This window comes from Gossypium raimondii, chromosome 13 (genome assembly GCF_025698545.1).
Source record: "Gossypium raimondii isolate GPD5lz chromosome 13, ASM2569854v1, whole genome shotgun sequence".
Taxonomy (NCBI): Eukaryota; Viridiplantae; Streptophyta; class Magnoliopsida; order Malvales; family Malvaceae; genus Gossypium; species Gossypium raimondii.
This window is the reverse complement of record NC_068577.1, coordinates 1917771-1940665: the sequence shown is the minus strand read 5'-3', so window position 1 is coordinate 1940665 and position 22895 is coordinate 1917771. Positions and strand designations below refer to the sequence as shown.

At 34.0% G+C, this 22895-nt stretch overlaps 2 protein-coding genes across 4 annotated transcripts in view; one reads left to right on the top strand and one right to left on the bottom strand.

Annotated features, from left to right (window-relative positions):
* Positions 1-353: 353 nt before the first annotated feature.
* Positions 354-22895, top strand: part of LOC105783071 (uncharacterized) — a 33025-nt gene continuing 10483 nt past the window's right edge. Inside the window, exons 1-4 of one of the 3 annotated variants that reach the window (XM_012608256.2) lie at positions 20003-20150; positions 20944-21299; positions 21720-21958; positions 22537-22693. In XM_012608256.2, coding sequence (XP_012463710.1) covers positions 20961-21299; positions 21720-21958; positions 22537-22693 — 735 coding nt within the window. In that variant the 5' untranslated portion in view covers positions 20003-20150; positions 20944-20960. Of the gene's footprint in view, positions 501-20002; positions 20151-20466; positions 20486-20943; positions 21300-21719; positions 21959-22536; positions 22694-22895 lie in introns of those variants that run through there. The other 2 variants (XM_052626037.1, XM_052626038.1) reach the window with 2 other exon arrangements.
* LOC128035921 (uncharacterized) lies at positions 14977-17819 on the bottom strand. The gene is made up of 2 exons (XM_052626039.1): positions 17754-17819; positions 14977-15627 (listed from the first exon to the last, which is right to left on the bottom strand). Exons 1-2 carry the CDS (start codon positions 17795-17797, stop codon positions 15075-15077), a joined length of 597 nt encoding a protein of 198 aa, XP_052481999.1. The 5' UTR covers positions 17798-17819; the 3' UTR covers positions 14977-15074.

The following is a 22895-nucleotide window of genomic DNA, read 5'->3' as shown; positions in this document are numbered from 1 at the left end:
AAAAAGAATTATTTCACAACTGGATGACGTTATGTTGTTGTTGGTATATTGTGTTGTGCCTTAAAAATGTTCTTATTTTGCTGCTTTACAGGGATTACCTTGCATTTTTATGATTTGATTTATCCCTTATTTTATAAGGGCTGTTCTTGCATCGGTCAAGCATCTTGACTTATATATATATTAAATTACAGTGGCTGTTCTTGCGATCCATTTCTTGTGCAATCATGTTGTAGATTTAACTTAATCTGCTTTCAACAACAGTATGTTTTGGCAGAATTAGAAAATATTAAAAAAACAGCTCACTGGGAGGTTGATGTTGAAGTGGACCTTTTCCTTGTTAATGTTGGTGCAACTCGCCTGGACAGTGGCATGTTTGTGGACAGAACAATTATTTATTCTGATCTGGATCACAGCGTATTAAGAATGCTGCCAAAATATGCACCTGAAGCAAGAGAAAATGCTATTTTGGTTTCTTCCCATATTGATACTGTTTTCTCAACGTATGTTTCTTCCTTCTCCGTTCTTCTACTTCATGTTGATTCAAATAAGTTTTGTTTTTGACCGAAATGTGCAATATTAGTGTATGCGTCCTTTATGTTGCTTCCATTTGAATTCAGCTAGTGCTCTTAATCATAATTTCTTCTGACAGCCTGTACTGTGATATGTATGCTGCTAATGAACCAGTATAATGTTCAATTGTTAAAAAAATTTATAGGTTAGATGCATGGTAATATGCAGTGAATGATATCATTTGCATTTCAATTTCAAATTAATTAGTTTCCTGAAAAAACATAAACTTCTTTTTATTGGTTCAAAATTCAAAACAAAAAGTTTTGAATCCGGTTTCAAAAGATTGTGGTTGGGAAAAATGCGCTGCAACAGTTTTCAGCTCATTTCTTGAAAATTTTGAAAAGGTGTGGTTGCAATCTTTTCATATGGGAACACCAGATATTTACAACACTGCCCATTTTTGTGTGACATCGTTGTCCATCTTTCATCAGCTCTGGTTTGTGTGACATCAACACTGCCCAGATATTTACAACTTCTTTCCCCACTTGTGGTTCATGTTTTTTTTTTCTTTTGATTGAGAAAAATATGGTTCATATTTGGCTATTTATTTGTAATTACAGTCATATTTGTTCCTTTCTTATTTAAGGTGGCGTTATCAATTGCCAATCGGCCGCCTCTACTTTCCCATCCCAAATGTATTATGTTCACACCATTTTTTTTTTATGAAAACGAGGTCGACTTGGGTTTGAAAATAAAACAAAAAAATGGGAGTCGCCACCGATCTTTTTTTATGAGGTGTGATCGGATCACCTTGAAAAGTGGTTGTTTTTAATAAACGATTTGATTTTATTAAAACAACAATTTTGGTCCACGAAATTCAAAAAACGGGTTCAGGAGTCGGTTACGCACGAGAAAGGATTAGCACCCTCGATACGCCCAAAATTGGCACCTAGTTGATTAGTTAATGTCTTAATGTCGAAAATTGAAAACTTTGAAGAGTTTTAAAAATACGATCCTTGTATTAAAATGTTGAAAATGTTTGAGGAAAGGGGCATATTTCACATTAATCGAGGAAGAGAATCATATCCAGTAAGTTAGGACACAATGTCTCAAATTCCCGATGCGCGAATGAATGCCGGCAATTTAAAAGGTATTTAGCTATCTCGGATTAAAAAAGGATCACGACCAGTGAGTTAGGACACGATCTTTTTTTTATTCCCGAGATCATTTAAAACTTGAGTTTTGAAAAAGGCTCGTGTATTTAAATTTATTGTGAAAATCGAAACCCAGTAAGTTAGGGTACGACCTTCCCAAATTTAAACACGAGATTTTGCTTATTCAAATAAAATCATAATTTATGCATCAAATAAAATTAATTTAACACGAAATAAACACAACGTCAATATGCGAACAAAACAAAATGAATACGATGATGTAGCATAAATAATATGAGTAATAGCAATGAGAATAAATTAGGTAAAAGGATAAACCAATAACATACAAAATAACAATGCATATAAGGAAATAAAATTAAAACATTCATTCAAAATAATAATGAAAATATAAATAAAGAAATGAATAAGGCTATAAAATATAAAAGATATAAATTATGGAGATATATGAAAGCATGTATATATAAAAGTATGTATATATATGTATACTTTATATATTTATAAAAAAGAACTATGTACATATATATATAAATAAATTATATAAATGTATTCACGTGTATGCATATATATATAATGTAAAATATAAAAACATATGTACATTTTTAAAATTATTATATAAAAATATATACATATAAGTAAGTATATACATATATACGTATGTAAATTAAAATATGAAAAGTATATACATATAGGTATATATATGAATCATAAAACATAAAATACATATATAAAATACATATTTTAAAAAGATGAAGGATCTGTAAATATATATATATATGAAAATAATATATATATAGATATGTATATGGATATGTACAAAATTATACAATATACATAAAGAATGTAGGTATGTATATGCATGTATAAATAAATTATAAAAATAGGTATATGTATATATATATATATTACAAAAGTATGTATGTAAGTATATATATATATATATAATATACATCTATATAAAAGCAATAATAATAATAATAATAATAATAATAATAATAACAATAATAATAACAATAATAATAAAATAGTTAACTAAAATAATAGAAGAGCTAAAATGCGGACTAAATCGAAATAAAACTTAAATACTGGGCGATTTCGAAATAAATAAAAAAACTAAAAGGATTAAATTGCAACATGCGCCGAACATAGAGGGACCAAAACAGTAAATAAACCAAAGCCCCAAAACGTAGCGTTGAAGTGGACCAAATTGAAGCAAAAATAAAATTATGGGGCTAAATTAAAAATAACAGAAAATAATGAAAAGAGGGCTAAATTGCAACGAGCCGCGAATCGGAGGGACTGCGTGTGCAAATATCCCAAAAGTTAAAAACACGCAGATTCTCCGGGTCGGGTCGGGTCGACGCGCGGATCCCCCTTACCCAAAACGGCGCCGTTTTAATATCCTATGTAAATCATTTTTTGCCTTAAAATTTCATTTTCTCCCTTTTCCTTAAAAAAAACCTAAAATTCTCTCTAACCTTCTCCCCATTTTCCAGACGCCGGCCAGAGACCCGGCGAGGAGAGCCGCCGCCGCACCGGCCACCGTACACGGTGGCCAGAAAATTCAAAAAGGTAATTTTTTTTATTTTGCTAATATAAATTGTTTTTATATGTATATATATATGTATGAAAATAGCAAACGAACGAGTATAAGAGAAAAAAAATCCGAAATGAAAAAGAAGAGATCACCTTTTAATGTCTCTTTTTTCTATTGATATTTCTTTCCTTTTTTGTTACAAAAGTTCCCCCCTTTTACAATGGGTTCAATCAGTTTTTATACCGAAAAACAAAACCCCCCTTTGTACTGTGATATTTCTTTATTGTTTGCTGTCTTTTCTTCTTTGATTTTGCAGGTGCAAGTGGGGCGTCGATGGGACAGTGGCGGTAGCGGTAGTGCGCGGCGGCCAGCAGAGGCTAGGGTTAGGGGCTAGGGTTTTCTTTGTTTCTTTCTTTTTTGTTTTTGGGTTTGGGCTAGGTTTGGGTATTTGGGCTTGGGTAGTTTTGGGTCTGTTTGGGTGTATTGGGCAGGGATTAGGCTAGTTGGGCTCCGGGTTTGGTTTAATTGGTTTGGTTTTTTCGTTTTTGTAATTGGGCCCGGGCAAATGGGCTTGTACATATTATTCAACGTTAGCCATACTCTTGGTACTCCTTGTACCTCTTTGTTCCTTTATCTACTTCTTCCTCCCAAGAAACCACCACAAAAATGGCCGGAAACCTCCGCCCGGTCCTGCTCCTCTTCCCATTATTGGTAACCTCCATATGCTAGGGAACTTTCCTCACCAAACCCTTCACCATCTTGGCAAAAAATATGGACCCATAATGTCAATAAAGCTAGGCTATGTACCGACCATTGTGGTATCATCACCTGAAGCCGCTGAACTGTTCCTCAAGGTCCATGACCTTGTTTTTGCTTCCAGGCCTAACCTCCAATCTACCGAGTACTTGTCCTACAGTGGCAAGGGCTTGGCTTTTTCCCACTACGGTTCCTATTGGCGAACTGTACAGAAATTGTGCACTTTGCACTTCCTTAGTGCTTCAAAAATCGAATGTTTTGCCCCAGTTAGGAAGGAAGAGGTGGTGTCATTGGTTGAATCAGTGAGGAAGGCAGTGACGGCTGGTGAGACGGTGAACCTTAGCCGGAAGTTAGGTAAGGTTATTGAAGTAATGATGTGTAAAGTGCTTTTCGGGCAGTCCATGGATGGTAAGTTCCAATTCAAACCGCTAGTTAACGAGACCATGCTCTTGGCTGGGGTTTTCAATCTCTTAGATTATCTACCTTTTCTTGCCCCACTTGACCTTCAGGTAAATATCCTTTTCTTTTTCTCATTTTATCCTATTTTTATATGATTTTCCTTTTCACAAAATATTTTGTTATTACTTGCTCTATCTTGGGTTTTTTATCAAAATAATATAAAAAATTAGGAAAATTGTATAAGATGTAGATTTTTAATAAAAATAATATAAATAATTTAATTAATTACAAACAATAGGTTGAGAAATTTATTTACGAAAATGAGTTGTTTGTTACCGTGCAAACCGGTGTCATCTGACACATCGAACGTTACAACTTTTTCAACCAATCATCAGCCAATAATTATGTTTTTCTTTAAAAAAATTATTAGTGCCGTCACTGTGTCTAGTAGAACCAGTGTATATCTTTTTAAAATATTCGTATTTTCACAGATATACACGATTAGAGAAAAATAAAATATATATATTTTTAAGTGGATGTTGGGAATGTATAATGAAAACATGAGCTGAAGTTAAAAAAAAGTTCATAAAAAAAAGTCTATCACCAATAATATTTAATCGAACCAAAAAAAGTGATCAAACTGAGAATTGGTGACTTAACCGGTTCAACCATCGGTCCAATTTTAAAGAAAAATAAAATATATATACAAGAGAAAATAATATTTTTGCCTTTTTGACACATGTCAGTTTTAATTATTATGTCATTTATATCCATTTCCAATAGGAGAATAACAAACTAGATTTTTCATCTTGATTTTTAACTTTTTTTTCTCCTAAAAAAATTTAAATCCAATTGAAAATGCTAAAAATCAAGAGGAAAACGTTTAAGGTTGTCATTCTCTTATTGGAAAGGGATATGAATGATGTAGAATCACAACTTCATACAATTGACAATCTTGAACTAACATATATACCAATTTGGGAAAAAAAGCAGTTTACAAAGGCGAATTTAGGGGGGCTGGCAGGCGCCCCAGTCCCCTTTCAAATGGAAAATTGTTATTTAGGTCTTTTAGAAATTTTTAAAACTTTAATTTAGTAAAGGTAAAATTACACTTTGGCCCCTTAAAATTATAAAAAAATAATTTAATCCTTTAAAAATTATAAATATATAGACTATTAAAAATTAAAATTTCATTTCTGGCTCTACCCCTGGTAGTTTAGGTATCACTTGTAACTAAAAAAATATTTAGGTGCCAAACTAGAAAAATTGTATAGTTTAGATACCAATTTATGGGTTAAGCTTATTTTTAAATAGGTTTAACAGTTTGACTAACGATTTACTTAACAAAGGTATCAACTTGAAAAAAAGTAGTTTAAGTATCACATGTGACTAAAAAAGTTTAGATACCAAGATGAGAAAATCAGATAATTTAAATACCAATTTATGAGTTAAACCTTATATAATTGATTAGGGACTATAAATAATGTGTTAGGAAAGATCTACGAAATAACTTTTTTAATAAAATGACATTATGTTTAATGTGTTCTAAATTACATAATATAAAGTATTATAAACTTTAAAACAGGTTGAACCGGGCTTAAGTCTTGAATGTTCAAGCTCGAGTCCAACCCATATTTTAAATGAGCCTAATTTTTTTTGCCCAAGCTCATTTTTCGAACCTAATATTTTTACCTAAACCCTATTAAATTTCGGACAAACCTTCGAGTCTAGATGAATAACCCAATCCATGAACAGGTCTACTTCAACCCCTTTTTAAAAAAAAAAATCAAGTTTCATACTTTTAGTTGTTGTGCATCACACTAGTTATGATTTTTCAAATTATTTGTTGCACTTTATTCGTTGAAAATCGTTTCAACTAAATAAATTATTTAAAAGTCATAATAATTAAAAACCTATTCAACTCTTGGTTTAATCGATTGGTCTAGACTAGTTATAAAGAAGTGCTTTTAAGAGTTTAATTATGTTTGAATAATTTGATTTTATAGGTTTTAAAAGATTAAAATACTTATCAAGTTGTGACATATTCGTCAGTATCTTTACCCTCTTTAGAAATTTTTGGTTGAATTAAAAAAATTAAAATACTTGATTCACCAAATAAATCTAGTATTTTCACAAAGACTTGACAAGAATGAAGAATAAAATAATATATTACTGATTCCATCTATCGTTTCATTGGGGATATAGAAGAAGGCTTAAGAGGACAAGCAATGGGCTTCACGCAATTTTTGACAAAATGGTTGATGAACATCAACAAGGGACTTACGCCAAGGAGCAAAAACCTTGCACAGATTTCTTTCATGTACTGGTTGTACAAGCCCAATTTTTAAAACCCGAACCCAATTACAAAACCAGCCCTAACCCGGAGCCCAAACCAAAGGCCCAATGACCAAGGCCCAATTTCACAAAAAAATCAGCCTAGGGTTTCAGAAACAGAAACCCTAGGCGCCGCACTAGGGTCTTTGACCCTTGGCCTCCTAACAGCGCCGAATCTGCTGACTCTTGGCCTCTGCCACTGCCACTATCGCGTCGCACCTGCCACCATCCCATCGCCACTTGCACCTGCAGAGAAGAAACAACAAGGAAGACAGAAACAAACCACAAAATCGAGGGTATTTTTTTTTCCTTTTTCTCTTTGCTTTCGGTTATAAAAACCGATGATTGTAAAACAATGGGGTTCGGCCCCTCTTTCATGATTTCAAGAAATAAAAAGGCAAAGAAAACAGATTCAAAAAGCTTTTTTCGGTATAAGCTTTATTTTTTTATTTTTTTCTTTCTTTTCTCTTTATTTTTTTTTCCTTTCGTTTGCAATCGATTTTTTATATTTTTATTTTTGTTTTATTTTTAAACAACGTATAAACAAAAAAAAAGCAAAAAAAAACCTTTTTTGAATTTTCGGGCCACCATGTACGGTGGCCGGCGCGGCGACACGGCGGCGGTCCCTTGCCTATTTCTGGGCATTGCCCAGAGAGTAAACACAAAAGGGGGAGGATTCTGGTTTCTTTTTTGAGAAATAAGAGAAAAAATGAGCTTTTCTGAAAAGCTTTAACTTTTATACTGTTAACAAAATGACGTCGTTTTGGGCTTGGGCACCAATAGCCAAAACGACGCCGTTTCGTGCTCGACCCGACCCGTCCGGCCAGGATCCGCGTGTTTTTTCACTTGAGGGGTTATTTACGCAATTGGCCCCTCTGCCTTTGCGGTGTTTTAAATGTGGTCCTTATTGCATTTTCTAATTTGGCCACAAAATTTTATTTCTGTTTCATTTTAGTCCATAGCAGTGCAGCGTTTTCGACGCTTAGTCTATTTACCATTTTGGTCCCCCTGTTTCTGAGCGTGTCACAGTTCGTTCCTTTTCGACTTTTTATTTGAAATTCGCCCCGTATTTTTGTTTCTATTTTGATTTAGTCCTTTTTCTGTAATTTTATTATTATTATTATTATTTTGTTATTATTATTTTTATCATTTTTATTATTATTTATATTATTGTTACTTATCATATTATTATTATATAGTAGCCTATATATACATGTACATACATTTTTTCTAACTTATCTAATACATATATAAATATTTTTTATTATAAACATATCTATACGTATGCATATCTATGTATTTTTCTTTCACGAATATGTATATATTTATTCATATATATATAATTTTATATATTAAAGTATGTATATATATATATATGTATATATGTATATTTTATTTTATATTTTTTATAATCCACATATATATCTCCTTTAAAATGTACATACACATGTTTCTATAACGTACATACTTATATTTTATATATATATTCACATTTTATAATCTATATGCATATACATGTAGATATTTATATTTTATATCTCATAATATATATATCTTTCATATTTCCATAATTTTATGTATATACATACGTGTATATTTCCTAATATGTACATACATATTTTTTATATATTTTATAATTTTCATTTCTTTTATTTTTATGTTCATTCATGTATTTATTTATATATCCATTTTTATGCTTTAGTGTATTTATTTATTTATTTATTTGCCATGGTATATGCATGATTGGTTTATTTTATTATTCGTTTTTGTTCATTTTTTATTCACATTATCATATCTATTATTCCATTATGCATATAAATATCCTATTTCAAAAAGGAAAATATTTCAAATTAAGGCAATATTTAGCGTTTGGAAATTCGAGGAACGTGCCCTAAGGTACTGGGTTTCGATTTCTCGTTCGACCAAATAGCTAAATATCCTTTCAAAAATTTTCAAAATAAGGCAATATTTTGCGTTTGGAAATTCGAGGAACGTGCCCTAAGGTACTGGGTTTCGATTTCTCGTTCCACCAATTGACTTAATATCCTTTTCAAAAATTTTCAAAATAAGGCAATATTTTGCGTTTGGAAATTCGAGGAACGTGCCCTAAGGTATTGAGTTTCGATTTCTCGTTCGACCAAATGACTTAATATCCTTTTCAAAAATTTTCTAAATAAGTCAATATTTTGCATTTGGAAATTCGAGGAACGTGCCCTAAGGTACTGGGTTTCGATTTCACGTTTAGTCAAATTGCTAAATATCCCCTTGAATTTTAATCTATGCCATTCGAAATTTTTTTAAGGATCGTATTTTGAAATTCTTTAAAGTTTTCAGCTTTTCGACACTAAGACATTAAATAATCAACTAGGTACCAATTTTTGGGCGTATCGAGGATGCTAATCCTTCCTCGTATGCGAATCGACTCCGAACCTGTTTTTCTGAATTTTGTGGACCAAAACCGTTGTTTTAATAAAATCAAATCATTTATTAAAAACAACCACTTTTCAAGGTGATCCGATCACACCTCATAAAAAAAATATTGGTGGCGACTCCCGTTTCATTTTTCAAAACCCAAGTCGACCCCGTTTTCCATCCAAAAAATGGTGTCAACAGCTTGGCGACTCCACTGGGGATCCAAAATAAGAGAGTCAAGCCACGTGTTGATTAATTTCTGTCTTCTTGTCGAAAACTGTAAATTCGATTTAAAATTACGATCCTTTTATCCTTTTTTTTATGGTCCGCATCATTTTGATATGTTTGCTTTATTGGTTGAAGTCTTTTTCTTCCTGCACATTGCATTGCATGACCGTTGGTCACATCTTCTTAAGTGGGAGTGAGAAGCTAGTCCTTCGTGAGGTTTTCACCTCTGTGCAGGATAGTGGATCGCTTTCGGGATACATCCGTACCTATGTCTTCGTGAGATTTTCATCTTCGTGCAGCCATAGGGAAATGTATTCCCCTGAACCGAACTCGGTCTATATGAGCCTATAATGGGTGAGGATCGAGGAATCTACTGGTTCGGGTACCTTTATTTTAGAACCAAACCTCATGTATTGAACCTTAGGAGCCCACCCTAGGTAGAACCACTTTGAACCCTTAGTATTCACCCGAATAGGTGTTCTAATTATTCTTACTTGCTTTTGCTTTGTACTAACCTGTTTTCTTTTCTGTTTTGATTGCATTGCATTTTCATCATTAAAAGAGGTGTTGATTCATGTTCGGTTGTTAAATAGAGAGCTTGTCATAAGGAAATGAGTCTTTTGATAAAGTGGAAAATAATACGGTTGCCCGAATATTTTCCAAGAAAACACAACAAGAGAAAGATGATAGAGGACAACACAACTATTGCTCTGATGCCCGAGGACTAAAGATGATAAGGATTATCCGAGAGCCGCTGAACTTTCTTAAAGAGAAGCCAACGAGCATCACGAGGATGAGTGAGCAACGGCTCGGGTCAAGCAAAAAGGAGATAGAAGAGACGTTTCTTTTGAAGAGTGCGTGAGATTTATCTTAACGCTCGAATGAAGAAAATGATCGTTGACTTGGAATATAAGGGCAAAGCCGTATATATATATCCGCTTTATGTAAAGAGATTTGTTTTTTAGTAAAGTTGTCATAATAAGAATTGAACCAAGAATCAACGTCTCTTTTTGCATTCATTTCATGCATTTGCATTACATTGCATCATATGCATTAGATTTTCACGAAGTGACCCTAATTAGGTAAAATTATTTCAGTTAACCTGGAAAACCAACACCCCTACGGAACTCGAACGAAATCGAAGAGCATGGATCAAAGATTAGAAAAACTTGAACAGCTCCAAAGAGATATGCAAGATCAGATACAAGAGCGTCTGGAAAAGATTCAGTGAGATATGGCAAAAAAGATGAAGGAATCCCAGAATGACCTGATGGCTCAGTTAACGCAGTTGTTGACCGGGGGAAATGACAAAGGAAAAGAACCCGTGGTTAACCCTGAAGAAGGAAATAATGATGGACCCATCTACCCTCCAAGCTTTACCCCTCCGCACGCGCAAGCTCAAACTGAGGCGTACTTACACAAACCCTCTGTTACAATTAGACCTCAGCTATTTCCGACAGGCACCTCGATGCCAACAAACTTCCAAATCGGAGTAAGTTCTAACCCCGGAGAAAACCCTACCAATCCTATCGTCCTAGATCTCAACAAAGTGGAAAGAGAAAACGATAGAAGAATTGCCAAAGCGGTTAGAAGAAAGATGCAAATGGCTCGAGGAAAGGTTCAAGGCCATGGAAAGCATTGAGAATTATCGAGGGATTAATGCTAAAGACTTAAGCTTGGTTCCGGATCTGGTACTGCCCCATAAGTTCAAAATGCCAGAATTTGAGAAGTACAATAGGACTAGTTGCCCTGAGGCACATATTACTATGTTCTGTAGGCGTATGGCTGGATACGTCAACAACGACCAACTGCTCATACACTGCTTTCAAGATAGCCTCACAGGGGCAGCGTCTAAGTGGTACAATCAATTGACGCGTACCCAGATTAGTTCTTGGAGGGATTTAGCACAAGCCTTTATGAAACAATACAGTCATGTAGCTGATATGGTCCCCGACAGAATTACCCTGCAAAATATGGAGAAAAAGCCTAATGAAAGTTTTAGGCAGTACGCACAAAGGTGGAGGGAGGTCGCTATCCAAGTTCAGCCGCCACTCCTAGAGAAAGAAATGACGATGCTCTTCATCAACACATTGAAAGCCCCGTTCATCACCTACATGTTAGGAAGTGTTTCGAAGAGTTTTTCAGACATAGTCATGAGTGGTGAAATTATTGAAAGTGCCGTGAGAAGTGGAAAGATTGATGCTGGAGAAAATAATAGAAGGTCAGACTTAAAGAAGAAGGAAAACGAGGTGAGCAATGTGAACACTTACAACAAATCAATCACACAGCCAAGAAAGGTGATTGCTAGTCAGCAAGGTTCATCTAGACAAGAACCTTGTGTGAAACAAGGTACTAAGAACCTCCAGTTCACGCTAATACCGATGACGTATAAGGGGTTGTATCAAAAGCTATTCGATGCGCACATTGTTTCCCCTTTCTACTCAAAACCCCCACAGCCTCCTTACCCCAAATGGCACTATGCGAATGCACAATGTGAATATCATGCGGGAAATCTAGGGCATTCCATAGAAGATTGCATTGCCTTTAAAAAGGTGGTTGAAAGGCTTATCAGTATGGGCATTGTTAAACTTGATGATTCCTCTATTGCAAAAAATCCACTACCCTGTCATGACTGATAATGGAGTGAATACAATGCATAGAGATATTGGGAAGTGTTTACATCAGTGACATGTATGAAGAAGGGACCTTGTTAGATGTCAGCCCTTATAAATTTGGGAGTGTTCTAAGTAATCCCTATAGTATTTAGGGCTTGCTTAGAGTAATATTTAGAACACACTTGTTGCTTTCAGCCTAGAAGCAACAAGAACTCTTTTGTGAAATAGGCTCATGTCTGAACGTCATCATTTTAATGGAATGCATCTTTGCGATCTTTTGAACCAATATTCTTTCATTTCTTATGAATGATTATTTTATTCTTTTATTCTTTCATCCAAATCATTCTTTCATTCATTCATAATCATACTGCGTAGATAATTATTCTTAAACTCATACATTCTTTGTATATTCTCTTGTACCTACAATAGGTCCCTGAATATCAACGACATGAATGACACTGTTACAGACTTAGAACCTTTTTTTGAGCAAGACATGTGTTTAGAGGGATCTCACAATTTTGAAGATGACATAGATTGTAGCTTATCTCCGGACTTGTTGAGGATGGTAGAACAATAGGATAAACAGATCCTACCTCTCAAGGAATCACTAGAAATTGTGAGCTTGGTGAATACTAGAATTGATCTGACCACAGAGACGAAGCAAGACCTTGTTGAGTTACCTCTAGAGTTCAAAGATGTCTTTGTATGATCATACCAGGGTATGTCTCGATTCTTATCTTTGCCGGGGCAATGCCTCTCTCGTTGAGTCAGCATAGCTTTGTCCATTTGAAGTCGAGTTTCCATCCCTTCAAGATGTTGTTGGATTTCATCCTGATTAAAGAGGAAGATCCAAAGTTTTCTGTCATAGTTGCGTCCCAAAAAGACTCTATGAAAGAAATCTGGCACCAAAGAAGGTTTTTCGCATACAAGATGAAAGTGAAAGATCTTATATGGAAGACTTTAGAATAACATTGATTCTGGTCGAAAAGCATGACCAGGACTTGCCTAATCTCATGCGTTCAGACTCAAAAAAAATCAAAAAAATCAAAAAAATCAAAAAAATCAAAAAATTAAAAAATTAAAAAATTAAAAAATCAAAGTCAAAATAGAAAAAAAAAGAAAAAGAAAAAGGAGAGGTCAAGGCGAAAACCCGCAAAGGGCGCTTTGACCAAAGGTGGATCTGAGTTGAAAACCCGAAAAAGGGCAACTCAAATTTTGAGCAAAATGGGGCATGGACATCACCATTATCGATGACTTCTGATGGGCATTGCTTCATTTTGAGAGGCTACTTCATGGATCAAGGTCATCCTATACTAATACAGAATTTCAGAAAGGATGGTATTGGAAAATGCATTGAACTTAAATGATAGCACGATAATTGAGGTCTAAAATAAATTCAGAAGCAGACACCACGTTTTGTCACCGAATTACCTAGAGGTGAAAAAGGACTGGCATGAAAAATTACCATTTGCCCTCATTGTTTATCAAACATCTGTATTGAGGCAACACCTCTCTTTTTGGTTTACAGGATTGAGGTAGTTTTACCTATTAAAATCCCCTCATTGCTTGTTGGAGGGATCCTATCGCGATGTGATCAGTTGGCCCTAGGAAAAGGGTTAAAAGCTATTCATCAGAGTCGGATGTACCATAAATAAATAATATGAGCCCATAATAAACAGGCTCATCTCAGAGAATTCCACGAGAGGGCTGGATGTTGAAAAAGATTCTTCCTTAACGAAAGGATTCTAAAGGGAAATGAATGTCAAACCAAGAATGTCTCTATGTTGTAAAGAAGACCATTTTCAGAGGAGCACTGATCCTGAGTGAGATTGCCAATCCTATAAACTAGGATCCAGTTAAGAAACACTTCGTTTAAAGAAGAAGGAAAGACCAAGGTGAAAATTTGCAAAGGGCACTTTGAGTCAAAAAAAAGAAAAAAAAAGATGAAAAATGAAAAAATGAAAAAGTAAAAATGGAGAGGCTAAGGGGAAAACCCACAAAGGGCACCTTAGGCTAAAGGGGATTTGAGTTGAAAACCCGAAGGGCGGCTCAAATATTGATCAGAATGGGGCATGAAGTGATCAGATCGGGGCATGTGGTGATCTTGCTATACCTGAAAGGGTAAGGCGACATCTTGGGGCATCGACAGAGTCCTGTAGATCTCCTAAACACATGTCAAACTCAGAAAAGTCTTCAGAAAGTTTGTACAAAGAAGTTCAAGCTGCGATATCTGGGGCACCTAACCTTCAGACTATTTATATATTGAATTTGTTGTTGTTCTTGGAATACTTCATTCTTTTTCAAGATACGTGTTCCAATCAATTCCTCTTTTATTCTTGCTACCCTTGATAATTCATTCATTTTGAGCTTGCTCTCAAATCAATTCTATTTCATCCATCGTTATATTCTTTTTTGCAAACATGTTGCATTGGAATAATGATTAATGGACTAATAAAACTTTCACAAATGAAGTTTTGCATATTACTCTGAAAAGTTTCTAAATAATATAGGAACCTGAAACAGGATTATTGTTTAGAAAACACCGAGTTTAAAGGGTGAAATATCTAAGAAGGAAGAGTCTAAGTTAAAGGCTTTTCAGATTTTGTTGTCCAAACATTGATTGAACAAAATAACAAGATGCCGTGTTGGTGACAAAGCTTCAATGAACAAACAGGCAATGATCACCGAGTGATAAGAAAAGGTTTTCTTGGAGAATAAAATTTTGCAATTGTGCATCAGAATTTGGTACGACACCTTGGGAATGGGGTAAAGGACCAAAGAGCTTTACATTTTGTATCATTGAATTACGATAGAAGAAGATTGAGAAAAGTCATATCTTTCTACCCTTACGTTACAGTGGGAGATTGATGGTACAAATTTTATGTCCTAGTGGATTGAACTTTGACGTTCACAGTAGGGGGCAATCAGATTAAGTGTTTCTTTGGATATGTCAGCTGAGCAAGAAGGCGTTGTAGCACGTCAGTGATAAAGCCTTAATAAGCTTTTGCGTGATGATAACCTAAGCATTAAGGAATCATTTTCATGACATTTTGCATTCATACACATCTAGTTAGGAGCATTTGATTCATTCTGATCATGTCATCCTAATCACTATGCATAAATAAATTCATAAAATAGAACATACAGGTCATATTCCCTAGAGAACAGATCAGTGAAAACAACAGATCTTGCCTTTCTGCATTGACAGTGAAGCAGGTTGAAGCACCAAACCTTGCCTCTCTCGGTTGTGATGAAGCTGGTTGAAGACAACAGATCTTGCCTTCCTGCATTGACAGCGAAGCAGGTCGAAGACACAAACCTTGCCTCTCTCGATTGTGATGGAGCTGGTTGAAGAAAAAAGATCTTGCCCTTCTGTATTGACAGCGAAGCAGGTCGAAGACACAAACCTTGCCTCTCTCGATTGTGATGGAGCTGGTTGAAGACAAAAGATCCTGTCTTCCTGCATTGATAGCGAAGCAGGTCGAAGACACAAACCTTGCCTCTCTCGGTTGTGATGGAGCTGGTTGAAGATAAAAGATCTTGCCTTTCTACATTGACAGCGAAGCAGATCGAAGACACAAACCTTGCCTCTCTCGGTTGTGTAACACCCCTTACCCGTATCCAACACCGGAATAGGGTACGAGGCATTACCAAAACACATACACTTGTAAACGTATTTAACCGAGTTATAAAATTTCATCAAAATTAAAACTTTCAAAATAATTAACATGTTTCTATAACTTTTCACAATATATCCTCAAAATATTATAATCATAATAATTAGGGCCTACGAGACCCGATACATACTCATGCAATTTAATGCTTCATTTCCATTTCATTCAATTCGCAATTTCTCATGCTCATAATTTAAATCATATCACTAGCAATTTCCATTTAATTCACGTACAATTCAATGACATCAAGTTCAAAACTAATACGTATTTACCATTTAACTCAATGTTTATTGATTATACCATTCAATAACACATTTATGAAATTCTCAATTTTGCAATGAAAATATCACTTTAGTTTGAATAACAACATCGTCCTGATATAAATACGCTACCACTTATCCATTTACTTTAATTCTTTTGGGCCCATTTGTCACTTACCATCCTTAATCAAATTAGGGAACGGTCACGGAAAATTGAGTACTTCACTTTCACTTTGCCATAGTATAACTATGGTCTTACGTATGATCACTTATCACTTGTCCCTGATCAGATAAGTGTAGCTAGGCTACCACTTATCACTTTGTTTCTTGATCAGATAAGTGTAACCACTTATCACTTTGTTTCTTGATCAGATAAGTGTAACCACTTATCACTTTGTTTCTTGATCAGATAAGTGTAACCACTTATCACTTTGTTTCTTGATCAGATAAGTGTAGCCACTTATCACTTTGTCACTTGATCAGATAAGTGTAGCTAAAACTACCACTTATCACTTTTTCACTTGATCGAAGTACTCAAATCCGCGCCCGCTCAATTTGACCATTTATTCATATATCGGCTTACCAACATGTGTTAATTCATAAACCATTCATGACATTATTTCATGCCACATCATATATTGAATATACCATACACACATACTATGAAACTTTCTTTTCACACATGCCATGACCAATAATGCACAAATATAAGTATAATTCATATTTCATCGTTTATCAATTAAAATCAAGCATATGACCAATTATACACAAATCATTCATATATTTCCCAATTTTCCTCCTCCTCCTCTCCATTCCACATCCTTAATGTGTATAACACACTTAAACAACATTAACCATAATTTCAATATTCACTAACATATATAAATTCAAAGCTGTTTATCCGAGTCAGAGTCACTAAATTATTTTTATCCAGAGCTACAGAGCTTCAAATTAAGATACGTTAATTTTTCCTGAAACTAGACTCACATATCTTCATACCATAAAATTTTCAGAATTTTTGGTTCAGCCAAATAGTACAGTTTATTCTTTAAAGTTTCCCTTGTTTCGCTGTCTGATAGTTCCGACCACTCTTCACTAAAAATTAATTATCTCATTGTAAAGAATTCGGATAATTTTTTAGTTTGTTTCTTCTAAAAATAGACTCATTAAGGATTCTAACCATATAAATTATAACTCATAATCATTTTTGTACAATTTTTAATGATTTTTCAAAGTCAGAACAGGGGGACCAGAATTCATTCTGACCTTGTCTCACAAAATCCATTATATCTCATGATTTACAATTCCATTGCTCACACCATTTATTTTATAAGAAACTAGACTCAATAAGCTTTAGTGTCATATTTTATTCATCCTCTAATTCAATTTCTACAATTTTTGGTGATTTTTCAAAGTTATACTACTGCTGCTGTCCAAAACTGCTTTAGTGCAAAATGTTGATTTCCATTTTGCCCCAAATTTCACAGTTTATACAATTCGGTCCTTTCTCAATTAACCCCTCAATTAATCTAATTTTCTCAATTAATACTTTACCTAGACATTATAAGCTGTTACACAACTATTGGAATTCAGAATTTCCACATATAACTCTATCTTCAAACTCTTTTACTATTAGGTCCCAACATTCACTTTCTATTCAATTCTTTCAATAAAATCAGCATATGAACAATTTAAAGCTCTAATTTCATGATAAATCATCATATATTTCCAGCACATATTCATATCAACTTTCAACTTCTTTCATAAAATCAAAACTAATGAATTTAACAAGTGGGCCTAGTTGTAAAAGTCATAAAAATACAAAATTTCAAGAAATAGTCAAGAATTGAACTTACTTGTAATAAAAATATGAAGAACCAGCTTGAAGAAGCCTTTCCATGGTGTTTTAGCTGATGAGAATTCAGAAAATGAAGAGAAATCTAGATAATTCCACTTTGGTCCTAACTTTATTAAGCAATTTTGCAATATTCCAATTTTGCCCTTAATTCTCTTTACTTTCTGCTGATTTCATGCCCTGCCGTCCAGCCCAAATAGGCCTTGGGTCTATTTTCCTTTTAAGCCCTCTTCCTTTTATCATTTAAGCTATTTAATCATTTCCTATAATTTTGCATTTGTTACAATTTAGTCATTTTGTTCAATTAATTATCGGAACTTTAAAATTTCTTAACTAAACTTTAATACTAACTTTTAACACTCCATAAATATTTATAAAAATATTTATGGCTCGGTTTAAAATCCCCGAGGTCTTGATACCTCATTTCGTTTCTAATTATTTTAATATTTATTTCTAGTGCACTATTCACTATTTCAAAAATTTTCCTAACTTCGCATTTAACTTATACTCACTAAATTAATAATATTTTCTACCCATTTGTCGAATTTAGTGATCTCGAATCACCGTTCCGACACCTCTGAAAATTCAAGCCATTACATTTTTTTTTCGTCGGATTTGTGGTCCAGAAACCACTGTTCCGACTAGGCCTAAAATCGGGCTATTACAGGTTGTGATGGAGCTGGTTGAAGAAAAAAGATCTTGCCTTTTCGTATTGACAAATAAGGTGTCAAGACACAAACCTTGCCTCTCGGTTGTGATGGAGTGGTTGAAGACAATAGATCTTGCCTTTCAGTATTGACAATAAGCGGTCGAAGACACAAACCTTGCCTCTCTCGGTTGTGATGGAGTTGGTTGAAGACAAAGATCTTGCCTTCTGTATTGACGGTGAAGCGGTCAAGACACAAACCTTGCCTCTCTCGGTTGTGATGGAGCGGTTGAAGACAAAAGATCTTGCCTTTTCAGATTGATAAAGTGAAGCAGGTCGAAGACACAAACCTTGCCTTTCTCGATTGTATAATATACAAGATATAATATTTAATAAATATGAAAAAATAAAAACAACAAATAAAGTCTGAAACCTAAACCATTAATAAATAAAACCATTAGTTACTAAATTATAAGTAAATTTTTATTTTGGTCACTTAACTAAAAAAGTTACAATTTGGTCAATAAATTATTGAAAAGTTTTCTTTTAAGTTACTGAGCCATTAAAATCGATGGTATATAGCTTTCTCTGTTTACACTACCTGCATCAATCGAAAGCTCCTCTTTTTTCTTTTCTTCTACAATTCAATTTTTTTTTTATGAAACAACTTTGGACGTCATGAATCTGCAAACCAAAATTCAAACAATTTTTTTCTCCAATCTCTGACATTGATCATTAGATCAACTTGGATCTAAGGTATGTTCTTTTACTTGTCGATGGATACTAATATACCATACCGATCGTCATATCATCGCTTGAAGCTTGCTTATGGAAATATGGCCCAATGACTTAAATAATTTTTTTTAAATATTTAAATAATCAAATTATAACTTTTTTTAATTAAGTGACCAAATCAAAGGCTAGTGAGGTTTAGTCATAAATAAAAGTTTTTTCTCTAAATTCTTTTTGTACCTAATCATATACAAATTCATTGAACTAGGCTGAATAGCTGAAACCTACTGTCAATTCCCTGTTAATAAAGCTCTTCCTTTGCCTTACTATTCATTATTACCTTTCATCAGATTCCAAACCTAAATCACTTAGCATTTACTATTTTGCAGTTGTATTATTAATTTAATCATTAAAAAAATATTATTTCGTTTTTAATAATATTTTTTTAATAATTTTATTATAGATTCTGATTAAATTTATTATTTTTGACATAATGCCTACAATTATATATAGTCCCTCCCTAACCCATAAATAGGAGGATAATACACTTTAGCACGCTTGAACTCACATCCTCTTGTATTGTCAATAATTCCTAATGCCCATAATAATCGAGTTAAGAGTCAATTGACTATTTTGTTTTTAATAATTAACTAAATATAAAATGTTATTCGACATGTTTCCAAAAAATAATATGATTTTAATATATTGTACTTAGAAGTGCTCATGGGTCGAATCCAATTAAAATTTTAAACCCATTAAGCCCGACCCATTAATTCGTACAAATTGAGGGTCCAATTAATTTTTTTTTCTAATTTTTAATAATTTATTTAATTTCACCTAAAAACAATTCAACCGGTTAATCTCAGCCCATGTGAAAACCATAATTTCAACGATGGTATAAATTGTACGCTCCTAAGTAGCACCCAATCCGCATCTCCTGCTTTCCCTGAACTTAAATGCTTCTCTTTTGACTCTCAGAAAATAACCGAAGCTTTTGTCTTTTTGCATCAAATTTCCATCGTAAGTCTATCCTTCTTCTCTAAATAAAATTTCTTTGTTAGTTTTTGTTTATCGTATCCCTCTTCAATTTACATTTTTTTTCTTTTTTAATAATGTTCCTGTTCTTTAGCTTTCGAATTGGCCATGTATTCATGTAATCTTGTAGTTTCATTGACTTGGATTGATATGTAATTTGAAAAAAAAAATAGTTTTAGTTTTCTGTAAATACCCGTTTCTGTTTTATGTTGTGTTTCGGTTTGTTTATGGTTTTTGGATTGAGAGCAATGATCCCATGGATTTGAATTGATGGAGAATTTCAAATTTTGCGCTGGATGAATAAGAATATATATTATGAGGTTAAATTACTTGGAGTTTTTTTTATAAGGGGTAGGGGTAGTCCAAAGATTGAACTCAGGACTAGTGTCAACTGAATTTGAATACAAGTTCTTTGCCAACCACCTCTGGTTCAGCTTAGATTCTTTTACTCTTAAGTTTAGTAGCAAATTAGTCCAATTATTAATAAAAATTTTAGTCAACCAAGTCCATGGTGTAATGGCGAAGGACTAATGTTGAAATAAACTCCAAGTTGAATCAGGTTTTGGGTTCGATCGCTAGACACCCTAAACTATCCCCTCATCAAATAATAATAATTGTAGACAAGAATAAGGTAGGAAGTAAGGTTGAATGCCAAAAGATATTACCCTCATGAATTAGTTAATGGCCTTTGGAAGTAAGGGTGAATGCTAAAAGATATTACCTTGACTCATCCAAAGAGAATCTCTTTAAACTAACCTTTTGATCATATTTTGAGCAGATTTATTGGTTAAGAAAATGCGAAGGCGACCTGAAAGTTCATCAACTGCACCAGATACATCAGCCAAGAAATCAAGTGGTACCTCTAAAACTGATGAGGAAGCCAAACTGAATCACGGTATTCAGATAAGAACTGCACGGAGGTCAGGCTTCACATGGCTGACATTGTTTGCGGTGATTGTATACTCTTCTTGGGCTGTTTACCAATACCAGTATGAGAATTTGCCTGTGCCACTTACTGCTGAGCAAGCAGGCAAAAGGGGTTTCTCAGAGGTGGCTGCAATGAAGCATGTTAAGGCACTGACTGAATTGGGTCCGCATACAATTGGTTCTGATGCTATTGAACTTGCTCTGCAGGTTGGGTCAATTAAACCATTAGTTTTTTGCCTAATGATAATAGGATTATTGTCCCAAATCTTGATTACATTCTATTCGCTTTGCATTTTTATTGGATTCTTTGCTATGGCTACAAAAATAGGAAAGGATCTTAATATAGCTCCTTTTCTTTATTGTCATTTTGAGAAAAATTTAACAACTGGATGACGTTATGTTGTTGTTGGTATATTGTGTTGTGCCTTAAAAATGTTCTTATTTTGCTGTTTTACAGGGATTACCTTGCATTTTTATGATTTGATTTATCCCTTATTTTATAAGGGCTGTTCTTGCATCGGTCAAGCATCTTGATTGATATATATATTAAATTACAGTGGCTGTTCTTGCGATCCATTTCTTGTGCAATCATGTTGTAGATTTAACTTAATCTGCTTTCAACAACAGTATGTTTTGGCAGAATTAGAAAATATTAAAAAAACAGCTCACTGGGAGGTTGATGTTGAAGTGGACCTTTTCCATGTTAATGTTGGTGCAACTCGCCTGGACAGTGGCATGTTTGTGGACAGAACAATTATTTATTCTGATCTGGATCACATCGTATTAAGAATGCTGCCCAAATATGCACCTGAAGCAAGAGAAAATGCTATTTTGGTTTCTTCCCATATTGATACTGTTTTCTCAACGTATGTTTCTTCCTTCTCCGTTCTTCTACTTCATGTTGATTCAAATAAGTTCTGTTTTTGACCAAAATGTGCAATATTTAGTGTATGCGTCCTTTATGTTGCTTCCATTTGAATTCAGCTAGTGCTCTTAATCATAATTTCTTCTGACAGCCTGTACTGTGCTATGTATGCTGCTAATGAACCAGTATAATGTTCAATTGTTAAAAAAAATTATAGGTTAGATACATGGTAATATGCAGTGAATGATATCATTTGCATTTCAATTAAGGCAAGAAATAAAAATACTTCAAATTAATTAGTTTCCTGAAAAAAATACAAACTTCTTTTTATTGGTTCAAAATTCAAAACAAAAAGTTTTGAATCCCGTTTCAAAAGATTGTGGTTGGGAAAAATGCGCTGCAACAGTTTTCAGCTCATTTCTTGAAAATTTCGAAAAGGTGTGGTTGCAATCTTTTCATATGGGAACACCAGATATTTACAACACTGCCCATTTTTGTGTGACATCGTTGTCTATCTTTCATCAGCTCTGGTTATTCTGATTATTTTTCCCTTCGGAAAACATCTCTGTGCTGCTTCAGGGAAGGAGCTGGTGATTGTAGCTCATGTGTTTCTGTTATGTTGGAACTTGCTCGGGGGATTTCTCAGTGGGCTCATGGATTTAAGAATGCTGTGATATTTTTGTTTAACACTGGAGAGGAGGAGGGTCTAAGTGGTGCTCATAGCTTTATAACACAGGTTAGAAGTGTTTTCAAGGCCTTCACTTGAAACTTGAGCTGTATTATCTATGATTTTCATGAAGATTAGCCTCTTAAAGGTGAATGGTTTTGTTTTGGTGGATTTAGTTGTTTATGTTTTCCTTTTTCCTTGACGATGATGATACATTTATGTGTTTTCTACTAGGTAATGACTGGAAGATTTCTAAGAAAAATAGTATGAT

What these genes read in the sequence shown, in the direction of transcription:
- LOC128035921 (XM_052626039.1), bottom strand. Translation starts at nt 17,797, where the DNA reads ATGGAAAGGCTTCTTCAAGCTGGTTCTTCATATTTTTATTACAA. An exon ending in TCTTCATATTTTTATTACAA is followed by an intron (nt 15,628 to 17,753) that starts GTAAGTTCAATT and finishes TACGTTTACAAG; the next exon opens with TGTATGTGTTTTGGTAATGC.